General features: G+C 46.4%; 1 protein-coding gene across 5 annotated transcripts in view; it reads left to right on the top strand.

The window, feature by feature from the left end:
- fto (FTO alpha-ketoglutarate dependent dioxygenase) overlaps window positions 1-18,717 on the top strand; it is a 416,062-nt gene that overhangs the window by 327,252 nt on the left and 70,093 nt on the right. For 3 of the 5 annotated variants that reach the window (XM_078544256.1, XM_078544253.1, XM_078544259.1), the window contains one exon: window positions 5,085-5,158. The exons of the other annotated variants lie outside the window; for them this stretch is intronic. In XM_078544256.1, coding sequence (XP_078400382.1) covers window positions 5,085-5,158 — 74 coding nt within the window. The remainder of the gene's footprint in view (window positions 1-5,084; window positions 5,159-18,717) is intronic. 5 annotated transcript variants of the gene reach the window in all.

Below are 18,717 nucleotides of genomic sequence, written 5' to 3'. Positions count from 1 at the left end.
CAATTACTTTGCAGGCAGCAGAAGCTCCTCTTTGGTCAGACCAGCTAAACCTTCAGATAATCACCACTGTACCTCAAGTGGAAGGCACACAGGGAAATAACTAGCTACAGAAGAATAACCCCAACCCCAGGCTCCAAAGTTGCTGTCACATTACCTGTAAACACAATGTCACAGACACTGCAACCTCCAGCCAATGCGCAAAGCTGAAAGATGATGCTGGAGCAAGGAACTAGCAACCATCAGCTCACCAGAGCACACCTCAGTGAGGCATGGAGACACAGTGTTGCAACAAAAGCCAAACTGCAAGGTGAGCCCACAGATGAGAAACGTCCAAATGACAGGGAGAGACACCTTTAGCTTCCACAAATATCATGGCGGACCACACGGAAAAAGCAAAACTGTGTTCATACCATAAATGAACGGAGTGAACACTCTCTCGGGAAGAACGGGACAAGCTGGTGGTCCCTGAGCTGAGCAGATGGGGAATTGACAAAGAGAAGTTCAACTCCAAGGAGCAGAAAAAGCATATCAGAAGAAGACAACCAAGTGCCAGAAACACTGTCTACAACCAGACTTCAAATCAACAAACTTTGCAGCCTTAAGTCCAAGGGGCACAGATCTGAGCATGCCTGGCATACAACTGGCTTAGCCATCCATCACTATGGCCAGGAATTTTCGGATGGTGGGGATTCCCAGCCCACCACCTGAAGAGTCGGTGGAGCATGCATCGCCACTGCAACTGGCTGCCCCACAGACATTTAACACTCCTTAAGTGGCTGGAGATGGGCCTTCTGCACCTCACTCAAGAGGAAGCCCCACCTCAGACGGCTGCCAGCCAATCGGGTTGGCCAACAAGTCTCTGGTCCCAGCAGCGCTAGGAGCTGCAGTGGTCAGGACTGGGTTTGCAAGCATCCCTCAAAAAGTCCAGGCAGAGACTCAAGAGTCCAGGACCGGTTAAATGTGGGGCACTCAGGGAAGGGAGGGGTGGTAAGGGCCTGGGAAGTGGGAAGAGGAGGGTTGAGGGTTTTGGTGAAAAAGCCAGGTGGGGTAGGAGAGGGCACTTGTGGAGGGCTGACTTTTTGGGGGGGTGCCCAATAATGAAAGGAAGCCGCCTGCTGTTGAAAGGAGGCCATTGATCAAGGTACCCCCACCCGATGCCTCACAGGGTCACTTTCTGGGCTTCCCCCTGCTCCTGAACTCCTTCCACTGGCCTGAAAATGGGGGCTGGATGGGAAGCAGTCCCTAAGTTAATTAATCGGGCACAAGGGCCTCAATTGGGGCAAGGGTGGACCAGCCTAAGGAAGTTACTCCCAAAATGCTGTTGGGTAGAGAGTTCCAGAATTTTGATTCAGCACTGATGCTGTGTGATTTAGAGAGGAACTTGCAGGCAGCCATGCTCCCATGCACCTGCTGCCCTTATCCTTGTGCCGGAGATTTTGGGAGAACCTGTCAAACAAAATTTGACAACTTGTTGCAGTGCATCTTATAGATGAGGTACACTGCAGCCACATTGTGTCCATGGTGAATGTTTAAGGCACTGGCTCATCAGCTAGTTTTGAGATTGTGGCACCTATTCTCAGGTCCAAATTTACTTTATCTACTAAGAACAAAACTAGACCCAGCACTAACCTCTGGAATATACCAATTCTGACTCTTCTCCATACTGATTATATTTATTTATCATACTATTTATCAAAACTCCTGTTTCCTGCTCATCAAGCCACTTTCTAACCCTGAACCTACATATCATCTAACACAACATGCTGAAGTTTTCTAACAAGCATCAATTACATTTGTCAAACCCATCTTTCTTTTAACAAACTTTCCAAACCCATGACCACTACCATCTAGAAGGACAAGGGCAGCAGATAGATGGAAACACCACCACCTGGAAGTTCTCCTCCAAGCCACTCACTTACCTGACTTGGAAATATATCGCCGTTCCTTCACTGTCGCTGGGTCAAAATCCTGGAACTCCCTCCCTAACAACACTGTGGGTGTACCTACACCACATGGACTGCCGCGGTTCAAGGAGGCAACTCACCACCACCTTCTCAAGGGCAATTAGGGATGGGCAATAAATGCTGGCCCGGCCAGTGAAGCCTACATCCTGTGAATGGTTTCCTTGCTAAACCAGGTATTTCCAAATGCTCATTAATTTTGCCTTGAATTATGGATTCCAAGGATTTTCCTGAAACTGATGTTAACCCAACTGGTCCATCATTACCCAGTCAATCCTTTTCTCCCTTCTTGAACATGGGGGTTACATTGGCTACACTTCAATCCCATGGCATAATTTGAATATTTTGCACAAATTGAAAAATTATGGCTATATCCTGTGCTATCTTCTCCCTGACATCATTCAACAATCCAGAGTATCATGCCTGCTGACTATTCCACCTTAAATTCTGACAATTTTTCTGGACCAGTTCATTTTCTACAGCATTCCATATCATTCTCTCACTTTCCACCATAATTTTAAAATACGTTTAAAATATTTAATATCTACACAATATTCATCCATCACAATTAAATTAACCCTCCTTCACCTCTGTGCCGTTTTATTCTCTTTTTAACTATTCCTTTATTTTTAAATGCTTAAAAGCTCTTACAATTTCCTTTTATATTATCTGCTAACTCGCTATCTCTTAAATCTCCTTTATCCCTGTAATGCTCCGAGAACTCTGCGCTCTTGCAATTCTTGGCCACTTACACACCATCCACTCCCTTCATCTATCATTGATGAATTTCCCTTCACCTGTTTAGCCCCTCGGATTTCTGTCCCAAAACTTCTACATCTTTCTCTCCTTCTTTAAGACCCTCCTTAAAATGTACTTCTTAGCTAAGTTTTTAGTCACTCCTCCTAAGATTTCCTTCTTTGGCTCATTATCATTTTTTGCTGATTATTGCTGTGAAGCCTCTTGAGTGTTTTTCTACATTAAATGCACTATACTAATGCAAGTATTTTCTCATATTTTCTTTTTGTCCTTTACAGCCTCTCTTCATTCCTGCTACACCTTCTGCATTCGTCATGAATTTCTTTAGGATTGTTGGTCCCTCCTTCTAAGTTTCAATTTAGTTTCAATCTTTCTACCTATCCACAGAACTTAGTTCTTTGGTGCACTCCCTCTTAACCTGATAGGAATATAATCATTTTTTTCTAGATTCATATCATAATCGAATATTTCCTACTTCTGATTTCTTGTTCTGTTTATTAATTTTCTTCCCAATTAATTTGATCCAGAACCCTTCTTATCTCACTGAACTCTGATTTTTAGCAGTCCAGCATCCTTATTTGGGACTCCCCATTATCATTTTCTATTCAAGTGATTCCTCATAAAAGAATCCTGTCATCCTCCTTATCATCTTAGGAAGTCTACTTTCAGTCTGTGGCTCCAACTTCTATAAACAATCATGACCAAAATGACACACTGTTTATTTTTGCCATTTATTTCTTAAGAGCACCTTGTGACTCACCATTTTGGCGATGTTGATATTTAATACCAGTTGACATTTATGTCCATAGCATATGTTAGATTACTTTGACAATGTCAGTAGGGAGAAACCAGAGTTTAACTGCTAGATTTAAATGACCACATGGCTCAAGAGAGGTACTGTCAAAGGTTACAGTTGATGATGTATCCCTTAAGTATACCTAACTTATTATTGCTAACTTTACACCATAAGAGAATTCTAAAGGGAGAATTTTCACGTCGGCATGCGGGGGCGGACCCAGCATGCCGACGCGTAAAATAACGCGCGGTGACGTCGGCCGCGCGTCCCGTCGTCACCACGCATCATTCCGATCTTTCATTCGGTGGGCACACACTGGAGGCAGCTGCGCACCCCCCGAACTGTCAAAGGCCTGTTAAGGCCATTAGGAGACTAATTTGGGTAATTGATAGGACTGCCCGGTTGGCGGGCAAGTGAAGAATTCAAGCGGCCTTTGCATTTTTCAGGAAGCCTCATCCACAGGCGGGATGAGGTTTTCTGAAGGTTTTATTAAACAAATAAATATTTTTCACACAATTCATAAACATGTCCCAGCTCATGTGACACTGTCACATGAGGGGACATGTCTAAATAATTTTATTCTTCCTTTATTTAAAACTTTCAATTTGAACTTAATTTCCCTGAGGTAGCTCCATGCCTCAGGGAAATTTCTGCGCTCTTTCAGGTGCGTGCGTGAAAGAGCGCAGGCCCCGACTCTCCCTCCTCCCCCCACCTGCACAGGCAGCGCTGAACACTACCGGTTGTGCGTCATGCTGGGCGGGCCTTAATTGGCCCACCCACGTAAAATGGCGGCCCACAGCCGATCGCGGGCGGCGATTAGCTTCGCGCCCACACCCATCCGGCCTGACTGACAGGGAGAAAATTCTCCCCTAAGATTCTAGTGCTAGCATTTGAAAGAATGAGGGCAACTAAATTGTTCACTGTCCCTGTTGGCTTAAACCCAGAGAAGAGTAAATGACTTAAAATGGCAAATGGTTGAATAAAGACTATTTAAAGTCGGTTCAGCAGTGATCAATTGAAATAAAAAAAATCATCCAGCACATGCTTATTCTTTGGAGAATTCAATAACATTTATGAGATTAGATTGTGAAAAATACTCTGGTAAACTGATTTATAGATAATAAACTAAGGCAAGTGCTTTTGCCTAGGGTAAATTCTTGTCAGGGTGTTCTACTTTTCGTTGCTAGACAAGATGAACTTATGCTCATTTATTAACTTCCAGCACAATAAGTGCAGAAAATTAGATAGGAGTGAATTTACCATTATGGATTTTAAGGTTAAAAGGGCTTGAGAAGGAACATCAAAATATAAAGCTTCTTGGCTGCTGCGTGCTTCATTTTTCAAATAACCAACTCCATAGAAGATGCAGCTGTTTTTTTTTCTAATGAATAAAATTTTATTTCATTTTTTTACATTGAACCACAGTCCACAAATAGAAACATTTACCCATATAAACATAAGCTGCTGTTCAGCCCAATTATGCTCAACAGCATTTTGTTGCAAATAACATTTTATATATTTTGGAAAATAGAGGAAGCTATGGTGGTCCTGAGTAGGATTTCTTTGTGTAGGTTTCTGCCTATTGGAAGAGAGGTCACCTCGTGGATGAGAAGAATGGATGTAGATGTGAAACAATCTATCAAAGGTACTAAAGCCTGAGTCTGATTAGGATGAGCTAGTTTTACAATCCATTTACACTGTAGATATGTAGAGAAATAACAAACCATTCCTAACTACCAAAGGTAGGAGGCACAGTGCCTAAGAAATGAACGTCAGCTGTTGAACAGATGAATGATGATTTTGTTTAGAAAAATACAAATAAATTTGCATTTGTCACGATTATGATTTTGTGCAGTAACCACAAAGGGCAAACGGTACAAAAGTTATAAAGATTGAGCTTCAAAACCATTGTCTGTTTCAAAAAATTCTGTTTTAACTGAAAAAATCTCTGTAAATTCTAATGAATGCCAAATTTATTTGCAAAGGAGTTTTGGGCATATACGTGAACATATTAATTATAGGAGTACATTTGAAAGGCAAACTGGAATTCAGTATGCATTTATTAACACTCACTATATGTATAGCACTCTATAATGGTTGCTTTCGTGCAGAACAAACCTTGCTAACCCTGCCTGCCTTGTCCTAGTCCTTTTTGCTTGCTTTCTTCATAGCGTTGGTGCTGATTCATTCTTAAAAATAATCTACTGGTACCAGGACCCCACCACTAGTTAAATTAGGTGGAAATCTTTCATGAGTAAGCCTAACTGGTAGAGTGTTTGACCACGGAGTACATCAGAGTAGAACCCAGTCCTGATCTCACATGAATCTGAGCTCACCCTGGGCCCAATTTTAACTCTGTGCAAGTGGATGAGTTTCGAGTGCCTGCATATGCTCAGTGCATCCACAGGCATTCCCAGCAATGAAGCAAGAACTGTGGTTGATTTTTCTCTCACCTGTACCTTGGAAGCTAAGGCTATTTTTAGGTCCCATTGCTGCCACATCAGAAGTCTATTAACTCAACATCAACCAAGGCTACAGTCTGAGAGCTTCTATTCTGTACAGCTCAGTAGCATATTTATCCATTGAGGATTAGGACCTACCAAATCTATTGCAAACAAGTGGCCTTGGGTATCAGACTGATAGTTGAATATGGCCTGCAGAGTTTAATGTTGGTTCTTCTGCTAAAGTTATGAGGACAATTTTCAGCTTAACTTTCCCACTTTCAGTGTATACATGATGGATTTAATTAAAGTTGTGAGTCTTCTGCCCCGTCCATTAAAGATAACTGTTGCCAGCCTATTATTCACTGCTACTGCTTCTCAAGTTGGTTTAAGAACATCTTCATTCAGAAGTGATGTTCCTATTGTCATTTTTATCAAATACTAGTTGGATTTATGTCTTCTGTCACTTCTTCTCCTGTTTGCTCTTTGCGTAATGTGGTATATTATTGGGTTTAACAGAAACTTCCAGTTTAAACATCTCTGAAACAATTTTGCAACCTGATCCCACAATAATGTGATGTCCATTGTAAGGCTCTTAACCAGAGGGTCTCACTGCCCTTTAAGGCCCTCACCCGTGCATGGTATCAACGACACAAAACAAACTATGGACACAATTTCCACTTTATGTGGAAAGCCGTTATTAACCCACTAAGCAATAGTATATACTTCCAGCACCAGTTGTTTAGTAAGACCCACGTGCAGGAGCTCGTCCCCATATGGTCGGCATGCTGAACGAATTCCATCATATGACTTCCAGTCACTGACCAAATCACACTTCCTGGTTGCAGCACACCAATGTCCTTGGGAGCTGTGGCTTTATACCCCTTTCTGACCCTGGACTCTCAGCATATAAGGTAATGTCTTAAATTGAGTCATCTGATTGGATTATCAATTCCACCCTGGCCATGTGAAGACAACCTGCATGTGGTCATTACCTACTCTGCACGGGAGGTGTCTCCAGGTACCTGCCAGCAATGGATGTGATTGCTGTGTCTTTGTAAGGCAAGAAGAAAGCCATTCACGCATACCTGGGAGGCCATTGACCAGGTCACTTTCTGTAATCAGGATGTCTGGTGGTTAGCTACCGCGCCAGTGACATGTCTGGGTCTGTGTGTGTACATATCCTTGTCCAGTCTTACGTTTGCGTTGCCGACATAGGTCATACAACAATAAATGACTGTACAACAACCAGTACTTGATATATAATTCACACCCAAGGATGTATTTCGAGGCTAAGACCAAGGTCCCACCAGTGGCTATCATCACCAATGTCTGGTATTTCTACCTTAATTTCCCTGTTCTTTTATTGAAGGGCATAAAAATGTATGTTGGAAGTGTTAATCCTCTGTAATAGTTCTATAAGATGTTCAGGCAATGGGGATAAGTCATACCCAAAATGGGCAACACACTCATGTAGCTGTCCTTTCAAGTCATCTTTTGCAGTAATATTCACCTGTCCATGAGCATAAACTTTCAATAATGCCCATGCACCCAGTCTAACAGGTTGAGCTGGGGTAAAACAAAAAGTCCCGTCTGGAATAGGACAGATCAGGTCCCCGTACTGGTATTCCTGGTGTGTGGTTGTGACACAATATTCCCCCTTTCCTTTGTATGTCTCATGTGCAGGGAACTCTGATCCCCGGGTCACCATGATCGTGCAGTTGGGCCCTTCCTGATCCCAAGTGAACCCACAGGTTGAATCTGTATTTTCAGTTACATCATATGGGCAAACAAAAGTATCCCCTCTCCGAGCGCATCCAGACAAATCCGGGGCTACCCAAGTGATTCCGTCCACTTGTGCCACGGTACCTTGGGTGTTGGTCATAACATGACACATGGCCCTGACTTGCTCCCCCAGTGTTTTATACTGTAAAAAGAGGATTAGGTTTCTCCCCTTCCTTTTGAACAGGATAGTATAGAACCAATCCTAGCATGCCTATGCTAAGATGGCATTCATGTTTCACCGGGTATACCTGCATGAGTCCCCTGATTTTACAGTTATCAGTGGTAAGTTGATAAGTGGACATAGCCCTGAGATGTTTATCCGTGACCCAGGAAGGCAATCTCCCTTCCACAATCCTTTGGAAGTTTTCATGGGTCTGTTCCACAAATCAAGAACCATACGTTGTGCAAGCATCATTTTTCACAGCTTCCACAGAGGCATTTTTATCCTCTTTTAGAATTTTATTCATGCGATGGGCATGCCTTTCCAAGTCCCCCACCACATCTTGCAAATGAACGGCTATAATTTGGCTTCCTCTAATTCATCCTGTTCCACATCATTCATGTCATTCAATGTCTTCCTTAACCTATCTCTAACAGTTTTTACCGATTCATCTAAAGAGGCTAAATCTAAACTATTTACAGGTGATGTCCCAGTGTTAAATATGGTTGCCGCGTCATTAATCGAGCTACATCATACCCGCCCGTATGAGTGAGATTTCGTTTGATTCCTTGAACCCTCATACAAACTAGCACGTTCATCCTCATCAATCGCAGTGCCAGTACGCTCCCAGAATTCCCGCAAAACTTGATGCAGCATTTGATTTTGTAATCCATGTGTTTGATGTTTGTACCACGGAGGTAACCCCATGTCCGCTAAATTAATCATTATTGGCACTACCTCGTGGTGCACATCTTGATAAAGTACCATTCACGTGAGAATGACAACCCAGTCCCAATGTATGTCGAGGGCATCCTACATTCTTTGGATTAATCTTGATCTTGTTAGCAAAGGGAGTGAGTTTCCTTGTGGCCTTTAATGTTACAACTGGAACATTACCCCGTTTTCCTGGTGCACAGACCTGAGGGGTCTATGTCTCCTCCTTAACAGGACGGTACCATGCAATGCCAGGTGGATACACTCCTCCCATCCCAACAGTGGCAAAGACACCCCTTACACAGCTGCCATTCACATACCATCCTGACTGAAGCTGGAGCCCGCCCCAAGCCTTGGGTCCTACACACATATCGGGCGGAATCGTCCCAGATTTGCACTAAGTGCGGGAGCAGGCGGGAAAAACGATATTTTACCCGCTGGCCGCGATGGCAAGTTTTCACACTGTATCATCCCACCGCATTAGTTATGCATTCCCGGGAAACACGCCGTTTCCGTGGCGGGTGGGCTCTCGTTCACGCACCATGCCATCACCTCGCCGCTTCAGCACGCCAGGCGCCATGTTTAAAGTCCACATCTCAGTGCTTCCAGCCCAAGACTACTGCAGGGAAGATGTCCACAAAAGGCAAAAAGACTGCAACCCCCAGGTTTAATGACGCATCACTGGAATGCCATTTGGACAACCTGGAGGCCCGCCATGATGTCCTCCACCCCCCCGTTCTGGCCGCAGGATGGGCAGCACCATCACCAATTCAGCATGGCAGGCGGTGGCAGCGGTGGTCAATGCCAATGCTGCACAGAAGAGGTTGGCCACCCAAAGCAGATAGAGCTTGAATGATCTCATCCACACAGCCAGGGTATGGTAAGTATCTCATCACTCTAAAATCACACACTCAAGGCAATCACACATTCACTGGCATCTCACTCACTGCCAGCTCAAGGGACATCACCACCCATTCTCACACATATACCCTCACATGTCCATCTGGCCTCATCTCCTCTGGAGACTGCCTCCTCAGCCCTCACCATCTTGAGGCCACTTGCACAGACCAACATGTGCCCCCACACACACCTTGGGATGTCCTCCTTCCCCAGTACAGCTCTCGTCCTGCAGCCTCTTCCCTTGCCAGAGGCCACTTCTCCCCCCTTCCCAATGCAAGACCTTGCCCTGCAGCCATTGAAATGCCAACCACACATGGCTGATTTGGTAGGTAGAGACCTACCTGTGAGTCCCCCTAAAAGTGATGTGGTGCTATCTGTGAAGCCTGGCGCTGATGACTGTGAGTGATGACCGAAGCAGGGTGGGCAAACAAGTTTGAAGTTCCAAGCAAAGTGCAGCCTGCCAGGTGCCTGTCGCTCATGTGCTGTTGTGAAACACGTCGGCGTGTTTTCCCTTCGATGTGGGCGGACGATCCAGCGTGGGGGTAAGAGTCTGGTGGGCAGGCCTAGTAACGATATACAAATGTATTACAATGAGGTTCCCGACATCCGATGGTGGGGAATGCGGTCCTCCATTGGTGGGCTGAGCGGACGATCATAATCTGGTTTCATGTCGTCGTGAAACCGATCGTGCCATATTGTCCGCTTGTGCCACTGAACACATCCGATGCCAGCAGCACAGAAAATCCCGGCCATAGTCTCCCTCATCACATTCCCTCCACCACTGGGCCAACACAACCTGACCTCCATTTGAGACTCTGACTGAGTAGAAGTATGTGGATTCCAGGAGTCCCCTATCTGCACCCATCCATTTTCTTTTCTTCTCATAAACCAGTCTGTATTATTTTCCCTCATTGTCCTTTTAGGAGGAGCATAACTGATGCACACCCCTTTCCCTTCTTGAACTTCCCAAACCGTCCTTGTACTGTTAAAGGTACACTTTATTTTGCAATTACCTGTGAACTCTGCAGTGTAATCTTCCTTCTCATGCCCCACCAATTTGCCCTGCTCCACCCTTGGGTTCCCATGAATACCTCTGCCTCAATCCTCGGGTTTTCAGTGGGACGGGTATGATAAATCGCTGAGATGTGTTATCCTTATCATCTTTATTATCTTGAAGCACTCATGTCTTGTCCAGACACAGGTTGCCAGTCACGAATCCTGGGATCATCACCATTAGCACTGCCTTCATGATTCTGTAGAAAGAGAGAAAAAAAATCAAACCCTGCTCTGTGAGCAGATTTGATCATAGACTTATTATAATTATATACAATTGAATTTAATGGCACATGCAATTAGGATCCCATCTGGGTCTCCTATCCCTGTTACTCCTTTTCAGGGTCTATATTGGCGTCCTTTGTCTTGGGAATGGTGTCTCCCCAGACGCCTCAATGTTAAGATCTCCAGCTGCCACCTGGAAAAAGTGGTCTAAAGTCCAGGTGTCTTCATCTGGAGTGTCGTTTATGGGAGCATCATCTATGATACCGCCCCCCCCACCCCCCCCACCCCTCATGTGGAATTGGGGCTTCATCACAATCCCACATGATTGGATCACAGGGTCGCAGAGAGGTGATTTTGCCAGAACTGTTAGACTTTGGTCCCGTGTTTGTGGCCTGGTAAAGCTTCATCTGATTGATGTGAAAGCACTTAACCTGCTTGGGCAGTTTGACTGTATACACCATAGGGCTAGCTTTGTCCACAATAGAGTATGGACCCTTGTAGAGTGGATCAAACACTCCCACTCTAGCATAATTTCGGACCATGACCTGATCCCCCACACCCCATTCCTGAGATTTCAGTGGCTCCAAGTTCAAGCGGTTATGCCAGTGACTGTGACCTATAGTTATTGCAATGTTTCAATATAGGGAATGCAATGTCTGCCACAGTTCAGCTGTAAGTTTATCATTGGTCACTTCCCTAATATGTGTCTTGGTAAGGGTGGGCAGCAGTATATGCTCTGGCATTCTCATCTGACGGCCAGTGATCAGTTCATGAGGGGCATAACCCATCCCTTTGGATTTTGTACCTTGGGTACCCATGAGTATCAGTGTGAGGACCTCACCTCACTTTCGGACCTGAGCGAGGAGATCTTTACGCATAGCATTTTTGAGGGTCATGCGTTCCACGATACCTGAAGACTGGGGGTTGTGTGCAACATGCCATTTACCTTCATCCCTAATAGTTTTCAAGTAGCCTGCATTACCCATCCTGTTAAGTGGCTACCCTGATCTGACTCCACCACCTGCAGGAGCCCCCTCGAGAAAACACCTCCCTAACTAGGGTCTTGGCAGTCCACAATGGAGTGGCTGCCTTACAGGGAAAAGCTTCCACCCACTTAGTGAAACTGACCACTAGAACAAGACAGAACTTGTTACCTTTCTTTGTAGTAGCTAGGGGCCCAGCAAAGTCAATCTGGACACACTGCGCCTAGTATGACCTATATAAACCTTGCGATGGTGAGGATCAGGATTATTCGCTGTACAAACCAAACAGGTTTTACAGTGATTGTCAACATCCTGGCAAATTCCAGGCCACCAAACCACAGACTTGATCCATTCCCAGATAGCCTCAGGGCTGGGTGACCTGCTCTTGGACCCCCGTGTACTAGACTAATAATCTCCTGATGATATCCCTCAGGGACAACACATCCATCGCCTTTAAATAACATCCCTTGCCTTAGCTGGATGTCTGGGACCCCGAAGGATCCTTTCCTGGGGAATTGTGTAGTTTGAGCTGAATACTGCCCTCAGAACTACACCCTTCATCTGTAACTCTTTCAAGTCAGGTGGGAGTGGAATCTCAGCAGATGTACTGGGAGTAACTGCCATTACTACTCCCGACTGATAGGGGTCCCAAGGCGCCCCTTCTACAGCTCCCCTTTTGGCTAGTTCATCTACCTTCTTATTCCTCTCCCACTTAGGCTCACTTTTGGAATGAGCCTTAACCTTGTGGACGTAATATTCACCACCTTCTTTCCTAACCACTCGGAGAATAGCCTTCAGCAAAGGCGCACTGACTAGGGGGCGATCATCTGCCAATGTGAAACCCCTACGGTTCCATATTGCCAAAAATTCAGTCATGACATTGCAAGTAAACATTGTATAGGAGGGAGGAAATTCCTGAAGGTGGGTAACCACAAAGGCAACAACAGCCAGTTGGGCACCGAGGCTGGATGCTAATTTTATAGCCAACTTAATGCCTCAGAGGGGGTCATAGATCCCACAACCCATCTTCCCTTCACCTTGTTCCACAAAACTAGACCCGTCCACATAAACGCCTCTCCCTTTGGTATATATTCCTGCCCGAAACCCCCTTCAGTCACCCAGACCCCCTCTATAGTGTAGATATGAGGCACCCCTGGATAGCTGAGGTTAGTTGCCAGCCGAGGCTCTGGCAGTGCTTTGATCTTTAGGGTGGTGCTCTGCAACAAAATTGTCCACCTGGCCACTCGTGCACTGGAGACCATCCCATCTTTGATGCACCCTTCCAGTAATAGTCTGGTGGGGATTTGATGGGTGGTCAGTGTCACTACCTGAGTGCCTGTATACACAGCGAAATGTTTCACTGCCCAGAAGGTGACTAGCAAATGGTGCTCACCCAGTGAATAGCCCTTCTCTGCTTCTGTGAGGACTCTGGACGCATATGCTACTGGCCGATGGAGGTCGTGTACCTCCTTGCATCAAACTGTACTTAGTCTGGTTTCTCTGGCAACCACTTCCAGGGTGAATTTCCGGGTTGGGCCCTCCATACCCAGTGCAGGGGCTGACTGCAAATCTCCCTTCAGTTGGACAAAAGCCTCCTCACACTGCGGTGTCCATTCCCTGTCTACTCCCTTCTTAAGTAGGGTTAACATTGGTGCTGATTTCCCACCATAATCCTCAATGAATTCTCTGCACTACCCAGTGAGGCCCAAAAAGGATTGGAGGGCTGACATTGATCCAGAGCGGTTAAGCACCTCTACGGTTTCCTGTCTCCCCTGGTCTATGGCCTGTTCCCCCCGGCCTGATTGTCAAGCCTAAAAATTGGACTTCCCTCTGTCTTATCTGTGCCTTCTTGGAGTTTATTTTAAAACCTGCTTTGCTTAACAAAACCAGTAGCTCTACAAGGAGTTCCTTATGGTCCCCTTGAGTCTCAGTGAAGAGAAGCAAATCGTCCACATATTGAATGAGGTGTCTCGGACGACTAAATCCTTTCAGGGCATCAGCAAATGCACTGGTGGAAGATGGAGGGGCTGTTATGGGAGCCCTGGGGCAAACACATCCCGTGGCCGTGAAAGTGACTGCAGTGCTCAATTTTTATGCCAGTGGCTTCTTCCAGGGTTCCACAGGTGACCTGTGTGGGATTTCACAAGCCTCCACCCAGAAGTACATCCATGAGGTCACGGATGCCATCTTCACAAAAGCACAGAACTTTGTGCATTTTAAATGGGATCAGGCAAGCCAGGAAGCAAGAGTGCTCAGATTTGTGGCAATCTCTGGCTTTCCAAAGGTGCAGGGTGCCATCGACTGCACTCACGTGATGCTTAGATACCCGTGGCACAAGCAGTGAAGTATGTGAACCGCAAGGATTTCCACATGTTCAGCTGCTCTGTGACCACAACAAATGCATCATGCAGGTCTGCACACGATACCCCAGAAGCGTCCACGACTCCTACATCCTTAGCAGATTTCAGATCCCTGACATCTTCCAGGGTCCACAAGGCTGCATTGTTGGCTCCTCGGTGACAAGGGCTACCCACAAAGGTGGCTGATGATGCCCATGTGGTGACCTCAGACTGCAACAGAGGACGGTACAACGAGGCTCATGCCACAACCTGAACTTTGGTGGAGTACACGATAGGCATCTTGAAAATGAGGTACTGGTGCCTCGACAGGAGCACTGCAGCCAGAGACTGTCATGCATCATCGTAGCTTACTGCACTACACAACCTGGCACCACAAAGGGGGGAGAATTTGGCTGAGGGGGAGATGGAAGAGTTGAACATCTCTTCCAATGAGGAGGACATTGAAGGGGATGCGGGTGATGAGATCCTGGAAGGCAAGGATGCCGACGATGAGGCCATCGCACTGACCAGAAGATGTAGGCACGCTCGGGAGACCCTCATAGCTGCAAGATTTGTGGACGATAATGACGAGATGCAGTGAGGACAGTCCTGACATCCACACATTGCATCTGTGAATGTTTGACACCTGTCCGGCTGATGGCAGTGCACATACCCTCTGTGAGCAGGCTCATGTCATGGAGGCGCAATGGAGGCCCTAATAGTCGTAAGATTCCAGGAGGATGATGATGACATGCAGTGAAGGCACTCTATTGCATCTACACATTGCATCAGTGAACGTCTGATTCCTCCCTGGCTGAGAGCAGCTTGCTTGCTCTCTGTGAATAGGGTCATATCATGGAGATGCAGCAGTGATACTTTAACAGCACTGATCCTTAGGCAGCCTTCGTCACCTGTCCCCTTCAGGACCACGCTGTCACTGGACATGGGTGCTGAGTTGTTGAGAGCACACAGAGAAAATCACGGAACTCTGTGACACCTGCCTTCGATATTCTGGCAGCAATGACAAGCCACATCGAGGTTCAGGAATCACTGACATGTCGAGTGACTGTGAAGGTGGACAATAACTTTGTTCTGAAGGTTACACACTGCACAGGGAAGAGGCCCTGGACTGAAACACTTGCCTTCAGCTTGTGCAGGAACCAAGGTTTCACATCTGAATGACATAAACACTGCTCATCATAACAAGGAGCCATAGAGGAGGAGACATTGTTGGGAGTTTATTTACAATCGTGAACACTATGTACAAGTGATTAATACCTGTGCCCACACTATGCAACTACATCTTCTTAACAACGAGGTGTCAGCTGTGGCTCAGTTCATAGCACCCTCGCCTTTGAATCAGAGGGTTGTGGGTTCATGTCCCACTCCCGGAAACCAAGAACTGTGAATGTACTCGAAAGAGTTACAATCTGTGACTGTTGATAACTTGAAAGAGTTACTTCAATTAGAGGTGTCAGCTGTGGCTCAGTACATAGCACCCTCGCCTTTGAATCAGAAGGTTGTGGGTTCATGTCCCACTCCCGGAAACCAAGAACTGTGAATGTACACGAAAGAGTTACAATCTGTGACTGTTGATAACTCGAAAGAGTTACATCTTCTTAACCTTCCTAACCCTGCCGTTATGTCTTGGTGTTCTCGCCATATCCTCAGCGGAGTTGGAGGCAGCCTGTTGACTGCTGCGCGCTGCCTGTGATGACCTTGGTGGCTGTCCTCTGGAGGGCCCCGGTCTGCTTTTAGGGTACTGCGGTGTGGCAGTGACACTCTCCTCGGCCTGCGGAGCTGGAGCTGCACGGCCCACAAGAAGAGGGGAATCGGTTGGACCGGACACTCCTGGAGTCACTTGGGTGGATGGTCCCAGGATATGCACCTGCTGATCCTCCTCCCTTTGGGGGCCTTAGGACCCCTGGCTGGCTCCTTGAGTGGAAGGGCAGCTGCAGTGAGTTTGAGATGCCCTGACCCCTCTGACGTTGACACTGATGGATGCCACGAAGTGCCTCAGCAATGGAACGCAGCTCCTGCAACAGTGCAGGGCCAATGTCCTCGTCCAAGATCTCCATGGCAGCCACCATCCTACCAGTGTTAATTTAGGTGCGTTGACATGCCAGTGCCGTCATTTCAGACTGAAGATGGACAGACTCCTCCATTGCCCCTTGCAATCTGCGATGTGCCACAGGCAGTTCTTCCTGATGTTCCCGGACTTGTCTTTGCAACTCCAGAAACTGAAGTACAACCAAGTTCAAAGACTTTTCGTCTGACTCAGACTTAGCAGATTCCTGTCCTCCAGCTGTCCTCCAGTTGCCGGCACCATTGGATTTCCCTGCCTCTGCTTGCTGTGGATCAGACAGTGCAGTGTGTCCAACAGGTTGCCCTGAGGCAAATCTAGAACTTGGTCCCACCGAGGTGAGTCTCTGTGCTAGTGGAGAGCGTGAGTGAGCAGTGTGATAGATCCTCCATTCATGTGTCTGTGGGTTGCTGTTCCAAGGTGTCCTCGGGCCTGGAGTTGATAATCTGGCTCATGACCACCCTTGGCTACTTTCCAGATGAGCCTGCAAGAGAAAGAGAGATAATTAGTGCATGGCAGGGGACTGTGAAACAGGAGACATCTCTCACAGCATGGTTGTCTGATGGCTGTTGCAGTGCAGGACCCTCACCGCCGCCGACCTCACCGTCTGCACAGGAACGGTCCACACCCTCACCAGCCAGCTGGATGGCTCTATTTTCAAAGGCCATGAGGACCTTGATGTCGGGCATTCCTCCGCCAGTCTGGATTGTCTCCCTCTTGTTGTGGGCTGGCTTATCCTGCGTGGAGACAGATGAAGAGAGTGCAAGCAAGATGCCTGTTAGGCCAAGTGAGAAGGATGCCTGGCATGTGTGGAGTGGATGGCATGAGGACACAATGGGCAGGGGAAATTAAGGTGTTTGTGAGAGAGTGAATGCTGATGTGCCTTGAGCTGGCAATGAGTGCGAACACTGTGGATGTGTGATTGGTTTGAGTGTGTGAGTTGAGAACGATGAGAAGAATGACTTACCCTGGCAGAACGGAGGAGATAATTCATCCTCTTGCCGCATTGGGTGGCTGTCCTCTTTTGAAGGTTGTTGGCGCTCACCAATGTCGCCACCACCTTCCATGCTGGATTGGTGAGCTTAGTGGCTGGTCTTCGCCCAGAGTGGGTGTAGAGAAGTTTGCGGCAGGCTTCCACTGTGTCCAGCAGGTGCCCTAGAGAGGCGTTGCTAAATTTGGGGGGCTGCCATTTGCCTTTTGGGACTCTCTGTCACCTGGGCCAGTCCTGGTCAGAAGACAAGAAGTAGGCTGTGCTCTGGTGCACTTTAAATATAGCACCCAGAGCGTGGAAGTGCTGAGGATACGGCGTGGCGGACAAATCCGAGCCCACCCGCCAGCAATCTGGTTTGTTTCCCATGTATTATTAATGAGGCAGGACGTGCCAGAAAGCGGACAATACAGCACAAAAACCCACCATTGCGGCTGACCAGAAAATTAGTACATGGCAGGGGACTGTGAAACAGGAGACATGACTCACAGTATGGTTGTCTGATGGAAGCTGCAGTGCAGGACCCTCACTTGGTTGGGTGCAGCCGACCTCACCATCTGCGCAGGAACTGTCCAGATCCTCAACAGCCAGCTGGATGGCTCTATTTTCAAAGGCTGTGAGAACCTTGATGTCGGGCATTGCTTCCCCAGTCTGGGACGTCTTGCCACCACACTTTCACCCCCGCCACTGCACTTAGTGCAATTCATGAAAAATTTTGACCATTTATCCTGTTGAGCTTTCTCTCATATATATTTTGATTACAAACGCAAGTATGTTTATCACCAAAGAAATTTTAAGAATGAGGGTAGGTCACAGGGAGGTACTAATCTACCAAGTGGCTTTGATAAACCTCATTCAGCATGTCTTTAAAACCCACCCCATTAGATGTTTTCTATAGACAGGTGATCTGGGAATGTGCATGTCGTATATATTCATAATTTTTATCTTCTTGCTTGTGCAGGCACGTTCTTATAATGTCGTTAATTGAGGTGGCATATGTCATTGGTACTTCTCCCTTCAGAAACATTGGCAGTGCATGTGCGCTTGTGAATGTCATCCTGCCTGGGGCAAATGCAATTTTTCCCCCTGTACTGTCACACTCTGATTGTTAGTCAATAGATGCCCATGCAGAGGAAATAATATAAATCAAAATTTACCCATACGTATAAAACCCTGGAGCATGTTGAATTTTACCGATAGGATCAAGATGTAAAGTCAAGAGGATGCATAGGTGTATTGAAAATATAAAGCTGGAAGCACTGTAAGGAATATGTGAAAGGAGACTTTGATCAGTGGTAAATGAGTTAGCGTTGGCCTCAAGTCAATCATGTTTTAATGCAAATGAAGAGATCATTGAAGTATCCAATATGCAAAACACTAGGTTTTAAACTATCTTGTTAATTTTTAGTGTGATACCTTTATGCCATATGACCAAGCTCTGAGCCATGATAACAGTCCTCTAAAATGAAGTCAGGTGAGGAGCACAGCCTGTTTTCAGATTGTTTTAAATATTTGTTGAGTTCCTATTTTCAT

This window comes from Cetorhinus maximus, chromosome 6 (genome assembly GCF_964194155.1).
Source record: "Cetorhinus maximus chromosome 6, sCetMax3.hap1.1, whole genome shotgun sequence".
Lineage (NCBI taxonomy): Eukaryota > Metazoa > Chordata > Chondrichthyes > Lamniformes > Cetorhinidae > Cetorhinus > Cetorhinus maximus.
The sequence above is the reverse complement of the archived record's forward strand: the minus strand, read 5'-3'. Positions and strand labels throughout refer to the sequence as shown.